This window comes from Chelonoidis abingdonii, chromosome 1 (assembly GCF_003597395.2).
Source record: "Chelonoidis abingdonii isolate Lonesome George chromosome 1, CheloAbing_2.0, whole genome shotgun sequence".
In the NCBI taxonomy this organism is placed as follows: Eukaryota; Metazoa; Chordata; order Testudines; family Testudinidae; genus Chelonoidis; species Chelonoidis abingdonii.
In genome coordinates, this window is record NC_133769.1 from 342,400,902 (window position 1) to 342,420,780 (window position 19,879).

At 40.9% G+C, this 19,879-nt stretch overlaps 1 protein-coding gene across 1 annotated transcript in view; it reads left to right on the top strand.

Annotated features, from left to right (window-relative positions):
* PGR (progesterone receptor) overlaps positions 1-19,879 on the top strand; it is a 69,956-nt gene that overhangs the window by 13,762 nt on the left and 36,315 nt on the right. The window contains exon 3 of the mRNA XM_032788431.1: positions 18,129-18,245. Coding sequence (XP_032644322.1) covers positions 18,129-18,245 — 117 coding nt within the window. The remainder of the gene's footprint in view (positions 1-18,128; positions 18,246-19,879) is intronic.

The window sequence follows — 19,879 nt, forward strand, 5'->3', positions numbered from 1 at the left end:
TCTTTGCTATTTATTACTCTCTTCTGCTTCTAGTGTACCATTTTTTGAGTCTTTGTTACTTTCTGACTGGGGCAGTCTGTCCCACATTGGCCCACTAAAACTGTAGATGGAATTGTGGGTCATAGACTCAGATAAAATAAATGAGAGGTGGAAGGTAGGAAAAGAATTATGAATCTAGTTTGTGTATGAAATGGCTTTATCTTAATAATGTGTTGTGAATTAAATATTTGAGAGTTTTTCCTGGAAGTTATTAGTGTTCATAGAAGTGTATCATGTACACAAAGTAATTCAGACGAACTGAACACAAAAGGCTGTTGATTCAATTGTTTTATACACATCCATTCACTGTCATCAAAATTTTATGACTGTAGAGCACTTATGATGATTACATAAGTGCCGTCTGCAAGATATGTTGCCATAAAAAAGTCAAGAGAAATTAAATTTAAGAAGTTAAAATAAAGTTGTCTCTTTTTGACAAACTATTAAACCGAAACTAAAAGTTCTATTATGTTTTTAGTTCATTCCGCAGTACACAAAAGTTTATAGTTTTCAAAATGCTAAAATTCTTGAGACCAGGATCAAGTAAGAGAATTAATTCCTTGTTTATGATAGTTTCTGCTTATCCAAGAATCTTAATAATGCTTTAATTTGCTTTTCTGCTTTATTTAATTCAATTTAGCCATCAAAGTTAGTGTTACGTTAACTCACATTAGCAGAGTTCTTATTTCAGTTTATTCTCTCATTCCTTTCTCTGTATAATGCAGAGACTATGTTTTAATTCTTGTACAAAACTTCATGTTAGGCACATTAACTAACTAAACAATATTCTCATTCTGAAGTTTTGTTACCTTCTTCCTCTATCCTATTTAGTTGATACTATTACAAATGAGAGGTTTCAGATTGGTAGCCGTGTTAGTCTGCAAAAAGAACGAGGAGTACTTGTGGCACCTTAGAGACTAACAAATTTATTTGGGCGCAAGCTTTCATGGGCTAAAACCCACTTCATCGGATGCATGCAGTAGAAAATACAGTAGGAAGACACATATATACAGAGAACATGAAAAAATGAGTGTTGCCATACCAACTATAACAAGACTAATCAATTAAGGTGGGCTATTATCAGCAGGAGAAAAAAACTTTGGTAGTGATAATCAGGAATGGCCCATTTCAAACAGTTGACAAGAAGGTGTGAGTAACCGTAGGGGAAAAATTAGCATGGGAAAATAGTTTTTACTTTGTGTAATGACCCATCCACTCCCAGTCTTTATTCAAGCCTAATTTAATGGTGTCCAGTTTGCAAATTAATTCTAGTTCTGCAGTTTCTCGTTGGAGTCTTTTTTTGAAGTTTTTTTTTGAGTATGTTGACTTTGAGGTCTGTCATTAAATTACCAGGGAGGTTGAAGTGTTCTCCAATTGGTTTTTATGTATAATTTTGACATCTGATTTGTGTCCATTTATTCTTTTGCATAGATACTGTCTGGTTTGGCCAATGTACATGGCAGGGGGGCATTGCTGGCACATGATGGCATATATCACGTTGGTAGATGTGCAGGTGAACGAGCCTCTGATGGTGTGGCTGATGTGATTAGGCCCTATGATAGTGTCCCTTGAACAGATATGTGGACAGAGTTGGCATCGGGGTTTGTTGCAAGGATAGGTTCCTGGGTTAGTGTTTTTGTTGTGTGATGTGTGATTGCTGGTGACTATTGGCTTCAGGTTGGGGAGCTGTCTGTAAGCAAGGACTGGCCTGTCTCCCAAGATCTCTGAGAGTGAGGGATTGACTTTCAGGGTAGGTTGTAGATCCCTGATGATGCACTGGAGAAGTTTTAGTTGGGGGGCTGAAGGTGATGGTTAGTGGCATTCTGTTGCTTTTTTTGTTGGGCCTTTCCTGGAGTAGGTGACTTCTGGGTATTCTTCTGGCGCTGTCAATCTGTTTCTTCACTTCAGCAGGTGGGTATTGTAGTTTAAGAACGCTTGTGTATATATATCTTCCTACTGTATTTTCCAGTCCATGCATCCAATGAAGTGGGTTTTAGCCCACAAAAGCTTATGCCTAAATAAATTTGTTCGTCTCTAAGGTGCCACAAGTACTCCTCGTTCTTTTTGCTATTACAAATGAGAAACTCTGGAATGCTTAATCATTTAACCCAAAGAACAGCTCCTGTTTAGTGCACTTGAAGACTTAGATTTTAATAGATTGTTGTACATTTAACTCACTTTATTTTGGCTAGTGAAAATGAAAGCTCTTGCAGCAGCGTTGGAGAAAGTGTATGGAGCAACATATGAGATTGTAAAGCTATATGGTTGAAAAGGGAAGTAAAGAGAGACAAATTCTGTGAGACAAGTTGAAGCAAATCCAGGGAGAGTTTAAAAAACAAAAAGTGAAATCTTAACTGTATCCTGAAATGAATGAAAAGCAATAAAATTGGGTGAGGTGTGTACATGTGATAAAGCAGGCAATAGTATTCTCTTTATGCTGATGTCTGGAGAGCTCAGGTTTAGGGAGACTATAGAGAAAGGAGTTGTGATAGTCAAGACAGCAAGTGGAGATGAAAGTGTCAAGACATTGGAAATCTGAGAAGGGAAGGAGAGTGCAGAGTCAAGGATGATGCAAAAGTTGTGGACATTAGAGGCAAACTCGGTGTTGGAGCCAGGAAGGGAAAGAGAGAAGTGATTGCCTGAGAATTTCTCTCTCACTCTGGAGAAACCATTCTTTTTTTTTTTTTTTTTTAGAATTTAGCTGAAAGTTGAGACAGAACTGAAAAGTGTTACTGTAGAACTTACCTGAAGCTTCACACGAAGTGTAGTAGGGAGCAAAGATACAAAGAATACAGTCTCTTTGGCCTCGCAGAAAAAGGCAGGATTGTTCGTACAGTAACATTTTCTTCTATTTTATCAGTTAGGTTTGATATCTAAAAACACTGGGCTTCCATCATTTCCTTATAAATGTTCTCTACTGCCAACTAATTCCCATGTTGAAATTTCCTGATATTCAGTCTGTATCTCCACTGTAATACAAATAATTAATATTACAGAGGGATGCACCTGTGACGGTTGGGATCACAGACCCCACCCCACCCCCGGGAGCTCCAATCCCCAATGTCCAAGACTACTTCTATCCTTTCCCGCAGCTCAGGACTCAGCACCCTGTCTTGCTGAGCCAGCGCACTCTGTCTCTTCAGCGAAGACCCAGAGTCTGAATTACCTGCCGCCAAAGCTGCGATTACCGAACAAGTAAAAAGTGTGTTGTCTTTAGCACCCGACACCCAAAACCTCCAAGGGTCTAAACAAATTAAATCCATTTACCCTGCATAAAGCTATGTACGGGTACAACTAAATGTTCATCCTCTATAACATGTAGAGAGATATGCCACATGTGTTTCTCCCCAGGTAATACTCTCGAGTAATTAAATAAGTAAAAAGGATTTTAAATAAAAAGTAGGATTTAAGTGGTTCCAGTAGTAACAGACAGAAAAAGTAAGTTACAAGCAAAATAAAATTAAAGTGTGCAAATTCTATGTCTAGTCAACACAAATACAGATAGGATCCTCACCATTCAGAATTCTTCCTTTTACAGCTAATTCTCCTTTTGCCTGGTCAGCAGTCACTCAACCCTGTAGTTACTGTCCTTTTGTTTCATTTCCTTTAAGTATCTGAGGGTGGAGAGCTCCTCTTTAGCACCCTGAGAAAAATGGGAGGGTCTCACAGGGGTTTAATAGACTCCTCTTGGGGTGACCCCTCCTCACCCCTTTGTAGATCCAGTCACAAAATGGAGATTTGGAATCACATGGGCAAGTCACATCCCCATGCATGACTCAGGATTTGCAGGCAGCAGTCATTACCCACATGCTACCTTGAATGTCCTCAGGTAGATGACTTATGTGGATTGGAGTCTTCCACGCTCTTTTGTCTGTTAAATGCTTCTTGATTGAGCACATTCCTTTCCCAAGAAGTGACCAAATGTTCTAACTAAGGCTACTTAGAAATCAAGCAATTATGTAGCCAATGTTCATAACTTTGAACACACAAATGGTGCTTGCATACAACTAGGATGCACATAACCAGTAGATCATAACCTTTACATAGATATGTTATATGGCATATGTAGCAAAACTCTATTCCACTTATATCATACCTACATTTATAAGCACCCCCACCCCATAAAGCCTTATGGGGTACACTGTCACACACACAGTCAAACAAAAAATAAACATAGGGAAGTCCAACGTTTGAGATGCTGCAAATAAAATCTACTGAGGTAAATACTTTAGTATGCTCACTAATCGCCTGTACAAGCTTTCCATACGGCTTATCCCCTAATTTTGAATTGACCAAATATAGGGTTGCCAAGCCTCCTGGATTGCCCTGGAGTCTCCAGGAATTAAAAATTAATCTTTCATTAAAGATTTTGTCATGTGATTAAACCTCCAGAAATACATCCTACCAAAACTGGCAACCCTGACCAAATATCTTGCATATCTTTCCTTTCCCACTCACACATTCTGTCCTTCAGTGAGATGCTGGAATTTAAATATAAAGGTCAAACAACTAAAAACATTTCTCAGTGTCTCATTTCAGTTAACTGTAGAAGCAGAAATATTAGTGTGAGATGATGATTAGGCATTTGTATCTCAAATTAATCTGTGTGACTGAAATCCATTTATGTTCTTCAAATAGACATCAAGTTAGACAAAAGAGATCATAACCATATTACTTAACATTTTAAAAGGTAATGTCCAGGTGTGCCTGGTCGCAGTCATCTGTGTCAATTATATAAGTCACTTATTTTAGACCCAATTATATCAAATGCTCAGTGATTTTTTTGGTACATTGATTACAGAAATTTATTGAAATTACCTGTAAAAATCCAGACTCTGGAGATTATAGAAGTTATTAAACATGTTAAATCAGAGTCTGAAATGTTTTCCAGAGTGAATGCAATAGAATCTGAAATTAATGGGTCAGACTTAAGGGAACTGGATGTTATGGAGTGGAAAAATCAGATGGTGGGTAGTAGGAGGCTTCTCTGAAGTTCCCTCTGTTGATACATCCATATAGAGTTGATATTAAGTTAGGAAGGACAAGTGCTATTCAGTCTCAGAAAGCAACTGCTGCTTGTTCTACAGTCTTGAAGATTAGGAAAGGAAAGTTTTAAGTCTGATATTAGGAAAATGTTATGAATAATAAGAACCAAATGGGTAGGCAGCTCTAAATGATATGATAAAAATAACAGTCAGTCTACATTAGCACTAGAACCAAAGGAAATTTCTCTAAAATAATCAGTGTAGACAAGACCAAAGTGACTGTCCAATGGGTAAAATAGTACCATGTGTAATATGAATAGTCTTAGTCTAGCACCTTGCTTTTGCTCAGTTAATCCTTATTCAGTTATTCCTTGTTGTCTAACTGGCAACAGTAGGTCATTTATTTATTTTATTTATTTTCATTTATAATAAAATTAAGAAATGCCTATCCTGTGGTATGGATACTTTTACCATACATGGATACAACATTTTCTTCAGAAACCTCACCGCATTAGCCTCTTATAAGTGAAGCATAGTCCCAAAGCCCATTGATATTAACACTGAAATTCCAGTGGATCTTTTTTGCCATAGGCATGTCTTTGTTTCTCTATTTTACTATTGAAATTTTGGAGGCATAAGGGAAATATCTGGTCAATTATATTGATAAAGCTGATAATAAATGATTTACTGTTCACAACTAACACCCAATGGTAGTTAATGGATTTTAAATTCTAAATCTACTTAAGACTTGTGAAAATGAAAGACATTCCATAACGTAGCTCAGCCAAGTGGTTAACCCTTATTGATGGCATTGCAGTGCAAACCCAACCTCAGTGTCTCCTAGTGACCTCACATACAGATGGAATAGGAAGGATGGCCAAATCGAACCCTGTGTAAGTAACTTCAAGTGAGACATCTCAGGGCAGATAAGCAGTCTTCAATAAAATATGTGAAAGTATGTGTTTCTGTAGCAGTTTTCTTGGTACATTTCCATTTTAAAAATTGGTTCAGCATTACCATCTTGAGTTTTAGCATGATACATACAGTAGATCTGTTTCTCCACTCCGTTATACCAGTTTTATGCCCGTGCAACTTGGATTTACACTGTCATACAATAGCATTGGAACAATTTTTACATTGGGTGTGCCAGAAGCCATTGAGCAAAACTGTAAATGCTGTATATGATGGAAACCACCTGAAGTCGGTGCTGCACACGCCCCCCCTCAGTACCCCTAGTTCCAGCTTCCCTGCTGTCATAAAATGAGAAGAGAATCAGGTCTATTGTATGAACAATGGAGGAGGATTATGTTTAGGGTGACCAGACAGTAAATGTGAAAAATCGGGACAGGAGTTGGGGGAGGTAATAGGAGCCTATATAAGAAAAAGACCCAAAAATCAGGACTGTCCCTATAAAATCAGGACATCTGGTTACCCTAATTAAGTTACAGTGAACTAAAGCCACTTTACTCCTGAATGAAACCATCCACGCAGGGGTGTGGGTGGATGTTAATACACTTTAACTTATGTGCATTGACTTCACATCTTTAGTTGATTTGCCTTAACTTTCTTGAGTGTCACCTAAATCTGAGGCTTCAACCTTTTTAATACATAGTTTCTAATTGGAAATTTGGGGGTTAACTATAAGGGATTTTTCCCTATGCTTTTAATAACTAAAAACCGCAGAACTGATGTGGTCCAAAAATAATTACTTTTGGGTTGAGACTAAGCATGGATAATTAGACTGGAAGAGGAATTTAAGAAAGTATAGACCATCTTCTACTGGCTTTGGTCAGATTACACAGAGTAAGCTAGGTCAGGCCAGAAATTGGATAAGAAACCTTCAAGATAGATACAGCAAAAAATTGTTGGTAATTTGGTAAGTTGAACTCTTCTCTTTTGGTAACAACTGTGTCAGTGATCCAGCTGGCACTACAATCTTATATATGAGTCATGAAAGTGAGGTTTTACTATATATGGATATAACTTTTTTTAAAAGTTGTATATGCTGGTATCATGAATACATTTTAAACTATATTCTGAGTATGTGTACCTAAACATCTACTTACAGCACTCTTGAACATATAATAAGATAATCTTACAATTATTTAGAATTCTTCTTGAAGTTGAACTACTCTTCTCCATAAAGTTTCACAATACAGCATCAGCTTCAGCATTTTCTTGTTTATCTAAAAGATACAATTTGATGGCTTAAGGAATGTCCTTACTTCCATGTTGGAGATTTGTCATTGATTTTCTTGTCTTGGTTTGTTCATATTCAGAAGTAGTTGTTTGTGGTATTCAAGGGACAGAGGAGCAATTATTATTGGTCAATATCAAGGCATTTGAATAGCTAAGGAGCAATGTGGCCACAGTCAAAAATGAGTCTGGAACTATTTTCTTGGTTGAAAGCAAGGGCGGCTCTAGGCACCAGCAAAGCAAGCAGCTGCTTGGGGCAGCCCATTTGCAGGAGTGGCAGCTGGCGGGATCCAGCCTGGGAGCTGAGAACCAACAGGGGGCCCTGGGAACTATAGTTCCTTGGTTAGCTCCCTGTCTATAGAGCCAGCCCTGGAGCAGGGAAAGAACTACATTTCCCAGCATTCCCTTGGCTGCTATCAAAAGGAAAGGGAGGAGGAGGGAGTATGGTAGCTGAAACCTCATGCTGCAGCTTGCTGTGAATGGAGAGCTCACTGCTAGAGTGGGGTGGCACTGTGAACGGGGAACAAGTGTGCCCAAGGAGTAGAAGGCTTTGGTCCAGATATCCCCTTCAGAAGACATCCCCAGACTGGATTAGGGATACTGGTGTGACCTCACCTTGCAGCCCCCAAAGAAGGAATTGAGTGGACTAAATGGACAGTGCCCCTCTCTATCTGAACCCTAGCAAGGGAGGTATGTAGATCCCACTAGAATTTAAAATGAAAAGTAAGAGAGGGGAGGCTCTGGACCTGGGCAGCTTTAGATACAGTACCAGCACTTAGTAGAATTCCACTTCTGAGCCATGGAAAGCAGAAATTGACTTTTCCTTTCCAGGTTTAGCCAATATTCAGAAAGGAAATCTAGCACCTGCCTTCCGATTTGAACACCTCAAAATCAGGAGTGCTCAACCTCAATTTGGGAGCCAGCTGTTACTTCATTTCTCCCAAATCAAATATACTGATCCACTGTAATTTGCTGTACAAAAGTAGGATAAAATGAGCAAAGAAATGCTTCCCAAGTGATTTTTTTGGACTGGAATTGCTATTTTCAACAGCCATGCCTTTTTTTTTTTTTTTAGTTTTATTTGTTAAAAAGCAGCAAAAGAATCTGGTGCACCTTATAGACTAACAGACATTTGGAGCATGAGCTTTTGTGGGGTGAAGATACCCACTTCGTCAGATGCCATGTAGTGGAAATTTCCAGGGGCAGGTATATATATGCAAGCAAGCGCGAGACAATGAGGTTAGTTCAATCAGGGAGGATGAGGCCTCCTTCTAGCAGTTGAGGTGTGAAAACCAAGGGAGGAGAAACTTGGTTCTGTAGTTGGCAAGCATTCACAGTCTTTGTTTAACCTGAGCTGATGGTGTCAAAATTTGCAGATGAACTGAAGCTCAGCAGTTTCTCTTGAAGTCTGGTCCTGAAGTTTTTTGCTGCAGGATGGCCACCTTACGGTCTGTTATAAGTTGGGCCAGGGAGATTGAAGTGTTCTCCTACAGGTTTTTGTATATGCCATTCCTATATCTGATTTGTCCATTTGTCTCCATTTATGCTGTGAACATTGAATGCTTCCGCCGACGTGCACAGGCAGACATTGGGAAAACAACCAACATCACTTGCCTCATAACCTAAGTCGTGCAGAACGCAATGCTATCCACAGCCTCAGAAAACCACGCTGACATTATCATCAGAGAGGCTGATAAAGGAGGTGCGTTTGTCATCATGAACAGGTCTGACTACCAAAAGGAGGCTGCCAGTACAACTCTCCAATACAAATCTACAGGCCACTTCCCTCAGATCCCACGGAGGAAACACTAAGAAACTGCACCATCTACTGAGGACACTCCCTACACTAACACTGGAACAAATCAACATACCTCTCAGAGCCCGACCAGGGTTATTCTATCTACTACCCTAGATCCACAACCTGGAAATCCTGGACGCCCATCATCAATCGGGCATTGGCACTCTCACTGAAGGACTGTCTGGATATATGGACTCTCTACTCAGACCTATGCCACAGCACTCCCAGCCATCTCCATGACACCACTGATTTCCTGAGGAAACTACAATGCATTGGTGACCTTCCAGAAACACTATCCTAGCCACCATGGAATAGAGGCTCTTTACACAAACTCCCACAAACAAGATGGAATACAAGCGGTCAGGAACAGTATCCCTGATGATGCCACAGCACAACTGACTACTGAACTCTGTGCCTTTATCCTCCACACAACTAATTTAAAATTTGATGACAATATATATCTCTAGATCAGTGGCACCGCTATGGGCACCCATGGCCCCACAATACGCCAATATTTTTATGCCGACCTGGAACACGCTCCTCAGTTCCGTCCACTCACGCCCTTCTCTACCTACGCTACACTTGATGACATCTTCATCATTTGGACCCATGGAGACTCTGGAAAAATTCCACCACAATTTCAAACAGCTTCCATCCCACCATACCTCAGCACTGGACCAATCTACACGGGAGGTCCACTTCCTAGACACCACGGTGCAATAAGTGATGGTCACATTAACACACCCTATACCGAAAAACTACCGAACGCTATGCCTACTTCATGCTCCAGCTTCCATCCCGGCAATACAACGATCCATTGTCTACAGCCACAAGCACTGAGGTACAACCACATCTGCTCTAACCCCTACAGAGAACCAGCACCTAAAAATCTCCACCAGCATTCCAAAAGTACAATACCCCTGCGAGGAAATAAGGAAACAGATCAACAGAGCCAAGTGTACCCAGAAGCCTCCTACAGCAAGGCAACCCGAACAGAAGAAACCAACAGGACTCCACTGTCATCACATACGGTCCCCAGCTAAAACCCCTCCAACGCACATCAGGATCTACAACCCATCCTGGGCAATGATCCCACACTTTTACAGGCCTGGGGTGGCAGGCCAATCCTCGCCCACAGACAACCTGCCAACTTGAAACGTATTCTCACCAGCAACTCCACACCACACCATAGTAACTCCAGCTCAAGGACCAAATCCAGCAACAAACCTTGATGCCAACTCTGCCCACTAATATCTACACACCAGCGACATCATACACAGGACCTAACCAGATCAGCCACACCATCACGTTCATTCACCTGCACGTCCACACATGTAATATACGCCATCATTGCCAGCAATGCCCCTCTGCTATGTACATCGGCCAAAACTGGACAGTCTCTACGGAAAAGTATAAATGGACACAAATCAGACATTAGGATGGCAATATACAAAAACCTGTAGGAGACGCACTTCAACCTCCCTGGCCACACTATAGCAGACTTTAAGGGTGGCTATCCTGCAGCAAAAAACTTCAGGACCAGACTTCAAAGAGAAATTGCTGAGCTTCAGTTCATCTGCAAATTTGACACCATCAGCTCAGGATGAACAAAGACTGTGAATGGCTTGCCAACTACAGAACCAGTTCTCCTCCCGTTGGTTTTCACACCTCATGCTAGAAGGGCCTCATCCTCCCTGATTGAACTAACCTCATTGTCTCGCGCTTGCTTGCATATATACACTCCCCTGGAAATTTCCACTACATGCATCTGACGAAGTGGGTATTCACCCAAAGCTCATGGCTCCAAAACGTCTGTTAGTCTATAAGGTGCCACAGGATTCTTTGCTGCTTTTACAGATCCAGACTAACACGGCTACCCCTCTAATACTTTGTTAAAAGGAGAATCTGATATTGCACTCGGCACATTCCCCATACGAAAGACACAGAGTGAACAAAGTATATAATGGCACCTAACTTTGCTCAATTACTGCTAGACAGTCTTTGAATATGCTATTCCAGATATCTCCAATCGACAATCGTGAAATATGTTCCATTTGTAGTCGTTAAGACCCATACGGGTGGAACCAATCTTGCTGTGTTCTGTCAACTCCAAAATTCCTGCTGAAGTGACCCACCCCTGGGAGCAAATTAACCAGTGACCCAAGCGGGGGCAGAAGGGGAGTGCAGGTACCTGTGGTGGGGAGGCCCAGGGCTGGGGAGGCAGGGGGTGTGGGGAGGGGGGGCACTGGTGGGGGGGAAGTGGGAGCCCAGAGCTGGGGAAGCACGTGTGTGTGGGTGTGGGGGGGAGCCCAGGCTGGGGTGGCAGGTGGCTGGACACGGGTCAAGGAGGGAAGCCAGGGCTGGGGTGGCAGGGGTGTTGTGGTGAGTTCCAGGGGTGGGACGCAAGGGGTGCAGTTTCGGGGAAGCCCAGACTGGGGCGGCAGGGGGTGCAGGTGGGGGGAGGCCCAGAGTTGGGGCAGCAGGGGGTGCAGGTGCAAGGGAGAGCCCAGAGTTGGGGTGAAGTATGCCCTATATCTTCTCTTAAAGCATGGAGAAATACGGAGAGGGCTTTCAAAGCTAACTAAGGCAAAGTAGGGGAGAGATCAACTAAATATTGCGCAGACTCTGAAGAAGAGGGATATGGTTAAAAGTAAGCATTCTGCTTCTTGGTCTGTGGCCAGAAATATGAAGGGTTGTTTTGTTGCTTTTTAATGTTTCACTGGGGAGAAAAAAGGGGAATCATGGTGCCGATGTCATGGAAGAAGGCAACAGTAACAACTGAGGAAGAGCCCTGTGTAAGCTTGTGTCTCTCACTAACAGAAGTTGGTCCAATAAAAGATATTACTTCACCTACCTTATCTCTCAAATATCCTGAGACCAACATGGCTACAACAATGCTAAAAAGTGAATGTGAACATTAAAAACAAAAACTAAAAACTGCTATTTTGGATGGTTTGGCAGTAATTCTTAGCATCTTGCCAGAAGAAAATGCCATTTTTCTCATGAAATAGATACTCATAGCTGTACCTATTACCTGTACTCAGAGGACATTTTCAGATTGTCCTTACTATACATTTGTAGAACAATTCTTGCTGAACACATGCTTGTTTTACCAGAAGTGGGCAAAGAAAGGGGATACGAAAAACAGCAGCTGAGTTACATAACCACCATCTCAAACTTGTTTATTACCATTGGCAGTAAATAGCTCAATCAAACAACTGCTCTGAAAATAAATATAAGCATGAAAAGACATGATGATTGAAACAACATTTGCAGGTCCACACCAGAAAGGAGGAACACAAATTTCACAAGTTTGGATGCTTCCCTGTACTTGAGCCATACCTTTTTTGCTCTGCGTAATTGAGCTGACAATATCCAACTAACATGTTTGTCTGTTAATATTTTGATACTTCCACTTACTTGAAGTCCTGGTTAGAATTAGGAGGTATTGAAACATGGAGGTGGGGAAAATTTAAAATGTTTTAAACACCAAAAAATAAATTTGAGGTTAATTTGGATGGATGAGCGAAGGTTGGGATTGATTGTTTTATCCAATCAGGTTGTCCCATCCATAATTAAAATGATTGGCAATACGGCTCCAATCAAATAATCATGGGATAGAATAATAATGTTTTAGAGCATAATTTTGACTTTGACTTGAACGAGAGAAGAACTGGGCCATCATTATTATTTGTTGTATTTGACTACAACATTATGTATTGGCAATAGAATGCTAATAAGATGACAGCATTGCTGGAATGTAGTTCACCTTAAAATAACATCCAGACAATAAGATTCAATTTTAGCACACACAAAATAAAGCCTGACATTGAAGTAATTATACAACTCTTTCAATTTGACTAAAATTCTTTACAGTCAAATTTTAAAATTTTGTTTTTGCTAACGAAAATCTATGGAAGCAAGAAAGTATCCATAACATCAGGAAGAATACACAAATCCTAAAATTGCAAGACCAGAGAAGACTACATACGTCATTCAGTCTTATCCACCTGCTTCTACCTTGCTTACACTAATGGTTCTTGAATCTTTTCGGTGCCCAAAGAATTTCCCTTTGGAGACTGTTCCACTGTCCAAATATATTAACTGTTAAGAACTGCTTCATCATACCTAACTAAACTTTTCCTTCCTTAGTGTCCAGCTGGTGATGTTTGTTCTACCATCTTGAACCCTTTGAATGGTTCCTGTCCTTCACTGATTTGTTTCCATTTAAGGAACACCACCATGTGAATAGAAACTGTTCAAAAATTTACTTGTCACTTCTTACTCTTCATGCTTCTGTGGGGCTGCTGCAGTCTTCTAGCCTCTTCTTGGTGATGCAAGAAGTTTGTGCATTGTATAATCAGCTTCTAGCAGTTTCTTAAAATGAGGTAGCACCTTGTATCACTAAAATGGGTTAATTAAGAAGTTTTCTATTATGAATTTTGTGGTATAGACAAGTGGCAGCTCTATTATAAGAACAGCATTAAATTCACCAAAAAGAGGTTATGGAAAATAAGCAAACAAATCAGTATTGGAATCAAATCAGAATAATACATAGGATTGCAAAAAGTTTTCATCAATGAATGTATATTATGGTTAGGGCCTATGTGTTCTGCAGCCACATAATTTGCAACAGAATTCACCTCTTGAAACAGAATTGTGTGTCAGAGTCTGGTGTTTCATTTAAAAAAAAAAATTTCTAGCCCATATGGTTGAGCTCAGTGGGACTACACATATATAAAAAGTTCGTTGATCATTAGATTCTAACACTAGAAGAAACCACTATGATTATCTAGTTTGACTTCCTGTATAGCATAGATCATGGAACTTCCTCAAAGTAATTCTAGAGCATTTCTTTTAGAAAAACATCCAGTCTTGATTTAATAATTGTGAGTGATGGAGAATTCCGCACAACCCTTGGTAATTCATTTCAAATGATTAATTGCTCTCACCATTACAAATATACACCTTATTTCTAGTCTGAATTTGTCTAGCTTCAACTTCCAGCCATTGAATCGTGTTATATCTTTCTCTGCTAGATTTTAAGAGACCAGTATTAAATATTAATTCCCCATGTAGGTACTTATAGATTGTAATCAAGTCACCCAATAATCAGCGCTTAGTTGAGCTAAATAGATTGAGCTTATTGAGTCTATCACTATAGGGTATATTTTCTAATCCTTTAATCATTCTTGTGATTCTTCTGTGAACCCTCTCCAATTTATCAACATCCTACTTAAACTGTGGGCACCAGAACTGGACACAGTATCCCAGCAATGGTTGATCCCATTTTGGACCGTACCACTGCTTTCCCTGATTAAAAAAAAGTTTAATGAACTTATTTATATGGCAAAAGCTGTATTTTCTTGGCATGACTAACAGCCAAAGTAGAAGAGTAAAGATTGTACAGTGGTTCAGGTACCAGCCTCGTACTCATGAGACCTGGGTTCAATTCCTCCTATGATAGATACTTCTGATGTGAATTTGGCTAAGTCATTTAATCTCTCTAGCCCAGATTTCTAACAGTATTTAGGAGTTGCAGTCAGGGGTGAATGTAACTGAGGACACTTACCGGTACGGTGTGGGGGTGGCTCTGGCCCCCAGAAGGGGCGGTGCCTCAGGTGGAAGGGGTCAACATCCCCGAGCCGGTCCATGCCGCCCAGGGCTCCCGTGTTGACTTAAAGGGCCTGGAGCACCGGATGCCTCTGCTGTGGTAGTAGCAGCAGCGTCGGGCCCTTTTAAATTGCTGGCCCCAGGGCAGCTACTCCCTTTGTCCCCACCCTGCCCGTTAGTGGCTGGGGGTGGGGCAAAAGAGGCAGGGACTTTAAAGCGCTGCAGAGTCCTTTGCCGCAGCAGCGCTTTAATGTTGCTGCGCCCCCCCACATCACCCCGTCAGCGGCCCTGCCGGTACGGACCCTACCGGCAGAGCCCCCGACAGGGGAGGCAAAAGGGGCAGGGACATTTAAGTGCTAAAGTATGGGCTGGGTATGGGCCGATGTGGGTTCTTACCAATATGGAATACCGGCCCATACCGGCTCACTTTCACCTCTGATTGCAGTACTCAACATTGCAATGTCTACCTGATTTATTAATCTAAATCTAATTTTTGAAAGGTATTTAGGCATTTAGGAGCCAAAATCTCATTGGCAGTTGAAGAGATTTAAGCTTCTAAGTGCCCAAATCCTTTTTGAAAATGAGATTTAGGCACCTAAATCCATCAGGCATTGCAACAATGAGCACAGCAATGCCTAAATACCTTTTAAAATCTGGGGATCTGGGCCTAGTCTGCTGTCTGTAAAACTGAGGTAATATTACTTTCCTACCTTACAGTGATGGTATTAGCATAAAAATAAATTAAAGATTGTGAGATGCTCAGATACTGTGGCAATGGTGGCTATACAAGTAAGTTAGGTAAATAAAAGTACATATACATTTCTTTTGTGTGTATTCCCTTTAGATGTCTAACATAGTGAATGCTTATGGGAAGGGGGTAAGTTTAGAAGATAAAATAAAAAAAGAGCAAGTTAAAAATCACTTAGAAAAGTTACATGCCTGCAAGTCACCAGGGCCTGATGAAATGCATCCTAGAATACTCAAGGAGTTAATAGAAGAGGTATCTGAGCCTCTAGCTATAATCTTTAGAAAGTCATGGGAGACGGGAGAGATTCCAGAAGACTGGAAAAGGGCAAATATAGTGCCCATCTATAAAAAGGGAAATAAAAACAACCCAGGAAACTACAGACCAGTTAGTTTAACTTCTGTGCCAGGGAAGATAATGGAGCAAGTAATTAAAGAAATCATCTGCAAACACTTGGAAGGTGGTAAGGTGATAGGGAATAGCCAGCATGGATTTGTAAAGAACAAATCATGTCAAACCAATCTGATAGCTTTCTTTGATAGGATAACGAGCCTTGTGGATAAGGGAGAAGCGGTGGATGTGGTATACCTAGACTTTAGTAAGGCATTTGATACGGTCTCGCATGATATTCTTATCGATAAACTAGGCAAATACAATTTAGATGGGGCTACTATAAGGTGGGTGCATAACTGGCTGGATAACCGTACTCAGAGAGTAGTTATTAATGGCTCCCAATCCTGCTGGAAAGGTATAACAAGTGGGGTTCCGCAGGGGTCTGTTTTGGGACCGGCTCTGTTCAATATCTTCATCAACGACTTAGATGTTGGCATAGAAAGTACGCTTATTAAGTTTGCAGACGATACCAAACTGGGAGGGATTGCAACTGCTTTGGAGGACAGGGTCAAAATTCAAAATGATCTGGACAAATTGGAGAAATGGTCTGAGGTAAACCGGATGAAGTTCAATAAAGACAAATGCAAAGTGCTCCACTTAGGAAGGAACAATCAGTTTCACACATACAGAATGGGAAGAGACTGTCTAGGAAGGAGTATGGCAGAAAGAGATCTAGGAGTCATAGTGGACCACAAGCTAAATATGAGTCAACAGTGTGATACTGTTGCAAAAAAAGCAAACGTGATTCTGGGATGCATTAACAGGTGTGTTGTAAACAAGACACAAGAAGTCATTCTTCCGCTCTACTCTGCGCTGGTTAGGCCTCAACTGGAGTATTGTGTCCAGTTCTGGGCACCGCATTTCAAGAAAGATGTGGAGAAATTGGAGAGGGTCCAGAGAAGAGCAACAAGAATGATTAAAGGTCTTGAGAACATGACCTATGAAGGAAGGCTGAAAGAATTGGGTTTATTTAGTTTGGAAAAGAGAAGACTGAGAGGGGACATGATAGCAGTTTTCAGGTATCTAAAAGGGTGTCATCAGGAGGAGGGAGAAAACTTGTTCACCTTAGCCTCTAATGATAGAACAAGAAGCAATGGGCTTAAACTGCAGCAAGGGAGATTTAGGTTGGACATTAGGAAAAAGTTCCTAACTGTCAGGGTAGTTAAACACTGGAATAAATTGCCTAGGGAGGTTGTGGAATCTCCATCTCTGGAGATATTTAAGAGTAGGTTAGATAAATGTCTATCAGGGATGGTCTAGACAGTATTTGGTCCTGCCATGAGGGCAGGAGACTGGACTCGATGACCTCTCGAGGTCCCTTCCAGTCCTAGAGTCTATGAGTCTATGAGTCACCATTACATGTTTTTCTAAAAAAAAATTTCCACTATTTCATAACTTTTTTAGAAGACGTGTATTGTTTTGCTTTGTCAGTATTATGCCTTAAGCCTGCCAATATATAATAGGTTTGGTCAGTGCTTAGTTTATTGTGAAAGAGATGCTGGGGCTCAAACAATTTTATTTACTTTCAAGCCCTGGCACAAATTAAGTACTGGGTTTGGTGTTCCTATCTGCTGTGAAATGTGGAGGGTAACAAATGGAATTGAAAAAGGAATAGACATTTTCCAGAGCAATGAAAGGGGTTGCACGGCAAATGTAGCATTCTAACAGGGCCCATTCCTGGGCTGCTGAGTGCCTCAGCTTCTGTGGCCTGAAGCAGGAGTTGAGGATATTCATCCCCTTGCAGGAGGTGCCCGACCCTTCAGAGGAAAGCACCCTCCATTACCTTAGGAAATGGAGAAACAATGTTTTACATGAAGTGAAATAAGATCTGAGAAAAGATCCAGAAAAGGAGAAATCTCAAATTTGGTTCTATTACCTGATTTATGTACAAAATGTCAATTGTACAGTAACATGAACAATATATATTGTCCATGCCCTATTTTGGAACTATAGAAGACTGGTGAACATTAAGAAGCCAAAACAATTACACCTCAACCCCGATATAACACTGTCCTCAGGAGCCAAAATATCTTACTGCATGAAACCACGTTATACTGAACTTGCTTTGATCCGCTGGAGTGCGCAGCCTCACCCCCTCGGAGCGCTGCTTTACTGCATTATACCCAAAATAGTGTTACATCAGGACGTGTTATGTCAGGGTAGAGGTGTACTATAATAAAACTGTCAGCTGGTAAGATCTGAAAGATAACATTAAAAAAATCTCTAGTGATTCTTGTAATGGGACCGTCAGCCATTGGTTTGAAGTCTCTTTAATTTTTGGCTCACCATACGCTGGTTCAGAGATAGTCTTGACACAATCAGAAACAGTTTGTTAATTCTGGGTTTTTCTTGTTTACAGGACAGCATAACTATTTATGTGCTGGAAGGAATGACTGCATAGTTGATAAAATTCGTAGGAAGAACTGTCCAGCATGTCGCTTGAGGAAGTGCTGTCAAGCTGGCATGGTCCTTGGAGGTAAGATTCTTATAAAGCCTGGATTCAGAAAAATGACCAATCAAGAACTTGACTGCAATCCATTTAGTGTAAAAATTACTACTTTGGAACTTCAGTGACTTAAATAAAGGACATTAAGTTAAAATATGTTTCTAGAGGGATAATTTGTCTTGGAATTTTAAATAGTTTTAAACTCATTTTAAATTCTTCTGAATAAGAACACCTTTAAATGAATTCTTTCTGGAGTAAAGTGTGGAACTATTAACTAAGGTTTGTAACCTGTCCTTTAAATTGACTTCGGTACCCAGTGACTGGAAGTTAGCTGATGTAACACCAATATTTAAAAAGGGCTCTAGAGGTGATCCCGGCAATTACAGACCAGTAAGTCTAACGTCGGTACCAGACCAATCTATTCAATTTTATTCATAAATATCTGGAGAAAGGGTAAACAGGTGAGGTGGCAAAGTTTGCAGATGATACTAAACTACCAAGATAGTTAAGACAAACAGCGATTGGTGAAGAACTTCAAAAAAGACTCACAAAAGCTAAATAATGGGCAACAAAACTGGCAATGAAATTAATTGGATAAAGGGTTAAAGTAATGCACATTGGAAAAAAATAACTCCACATACATACAAATATTGAGCTAATTGTAGCTACAACGAGTCAGGAAAAGATCTTGAGAGTCATCGTGGATAGTCCTGAAGATGCTGGCTGCAGTGTGCAGAGAGCGTACACAAAGCAAACAGTGTGATAATAAAAAGTGCGCATAGAGGTAATAACGAGAAGATAGATATTCACTATGCCTATTAATCGATACGCTTCCATCACGACACACGTGTACAGATGTGCGTCCTCCGCACGATCAAATACAAAGAATATCCAGGGTGCAGCCTAGCTCTAGACCATCACCGCGACCACATGAGTAGACCGCCACAGGCGCCGCTGGTTACGCTGGCCCACTCTCTCGGGAACCTCACTGAGGCGTGCCTGCAGGAGGTCCACCAAGCTGCCTGCCGCCCTCCGGAGACTGCAGAGCGCCCCCCGCAGATGCCGCCCAAGCACCGCACTTAGTATGCTGGGGCCTGGGACCGCCCCTGATATATAGCACTAGAAAAGGTTCAGAAAGGGCAACTAAAATTATAGGGTTGGAGAGGGTCCCATATGAGGAAAGATTAAAGAGGCTAGGACTCTTCAGCTTGAAAAGAGGAGACTAAGGGTGATATGATAGAGGTTATAAAATCAATTGAGTGATGTGGAGAAAGTGGATAAGGAGAAGTTATTTACTTATTCCCATAATACAAAAACTAGAGGTCACCAAATGAAATTAATAGGCAGCACGTTTAAAACAAATAAAAGGAAGTTCTTCTTCACACAGAGCACAGTCAACTTGTGGAACTCCTTACCTGAGGAGGTTGTGAAGGCTAGGACTATAACAGAATTTAAAAGAGAACTGGATAAATTCATGGTGGTTAAGTCCATAAAGAGCTATTAGCCAGGATGGGCAAAGAATAGTGTCCCTAGCCTCTGTTTGTCAGAGGATGGAGATGGATGGCAGGAGAGAGATCACTTGATCATTGCCTGTTAAGTTCACTCCCTGTGGGGCACCTGGCATTGTAGACAGATACTGGGCTAGATGGACCTTTGGTCTGATC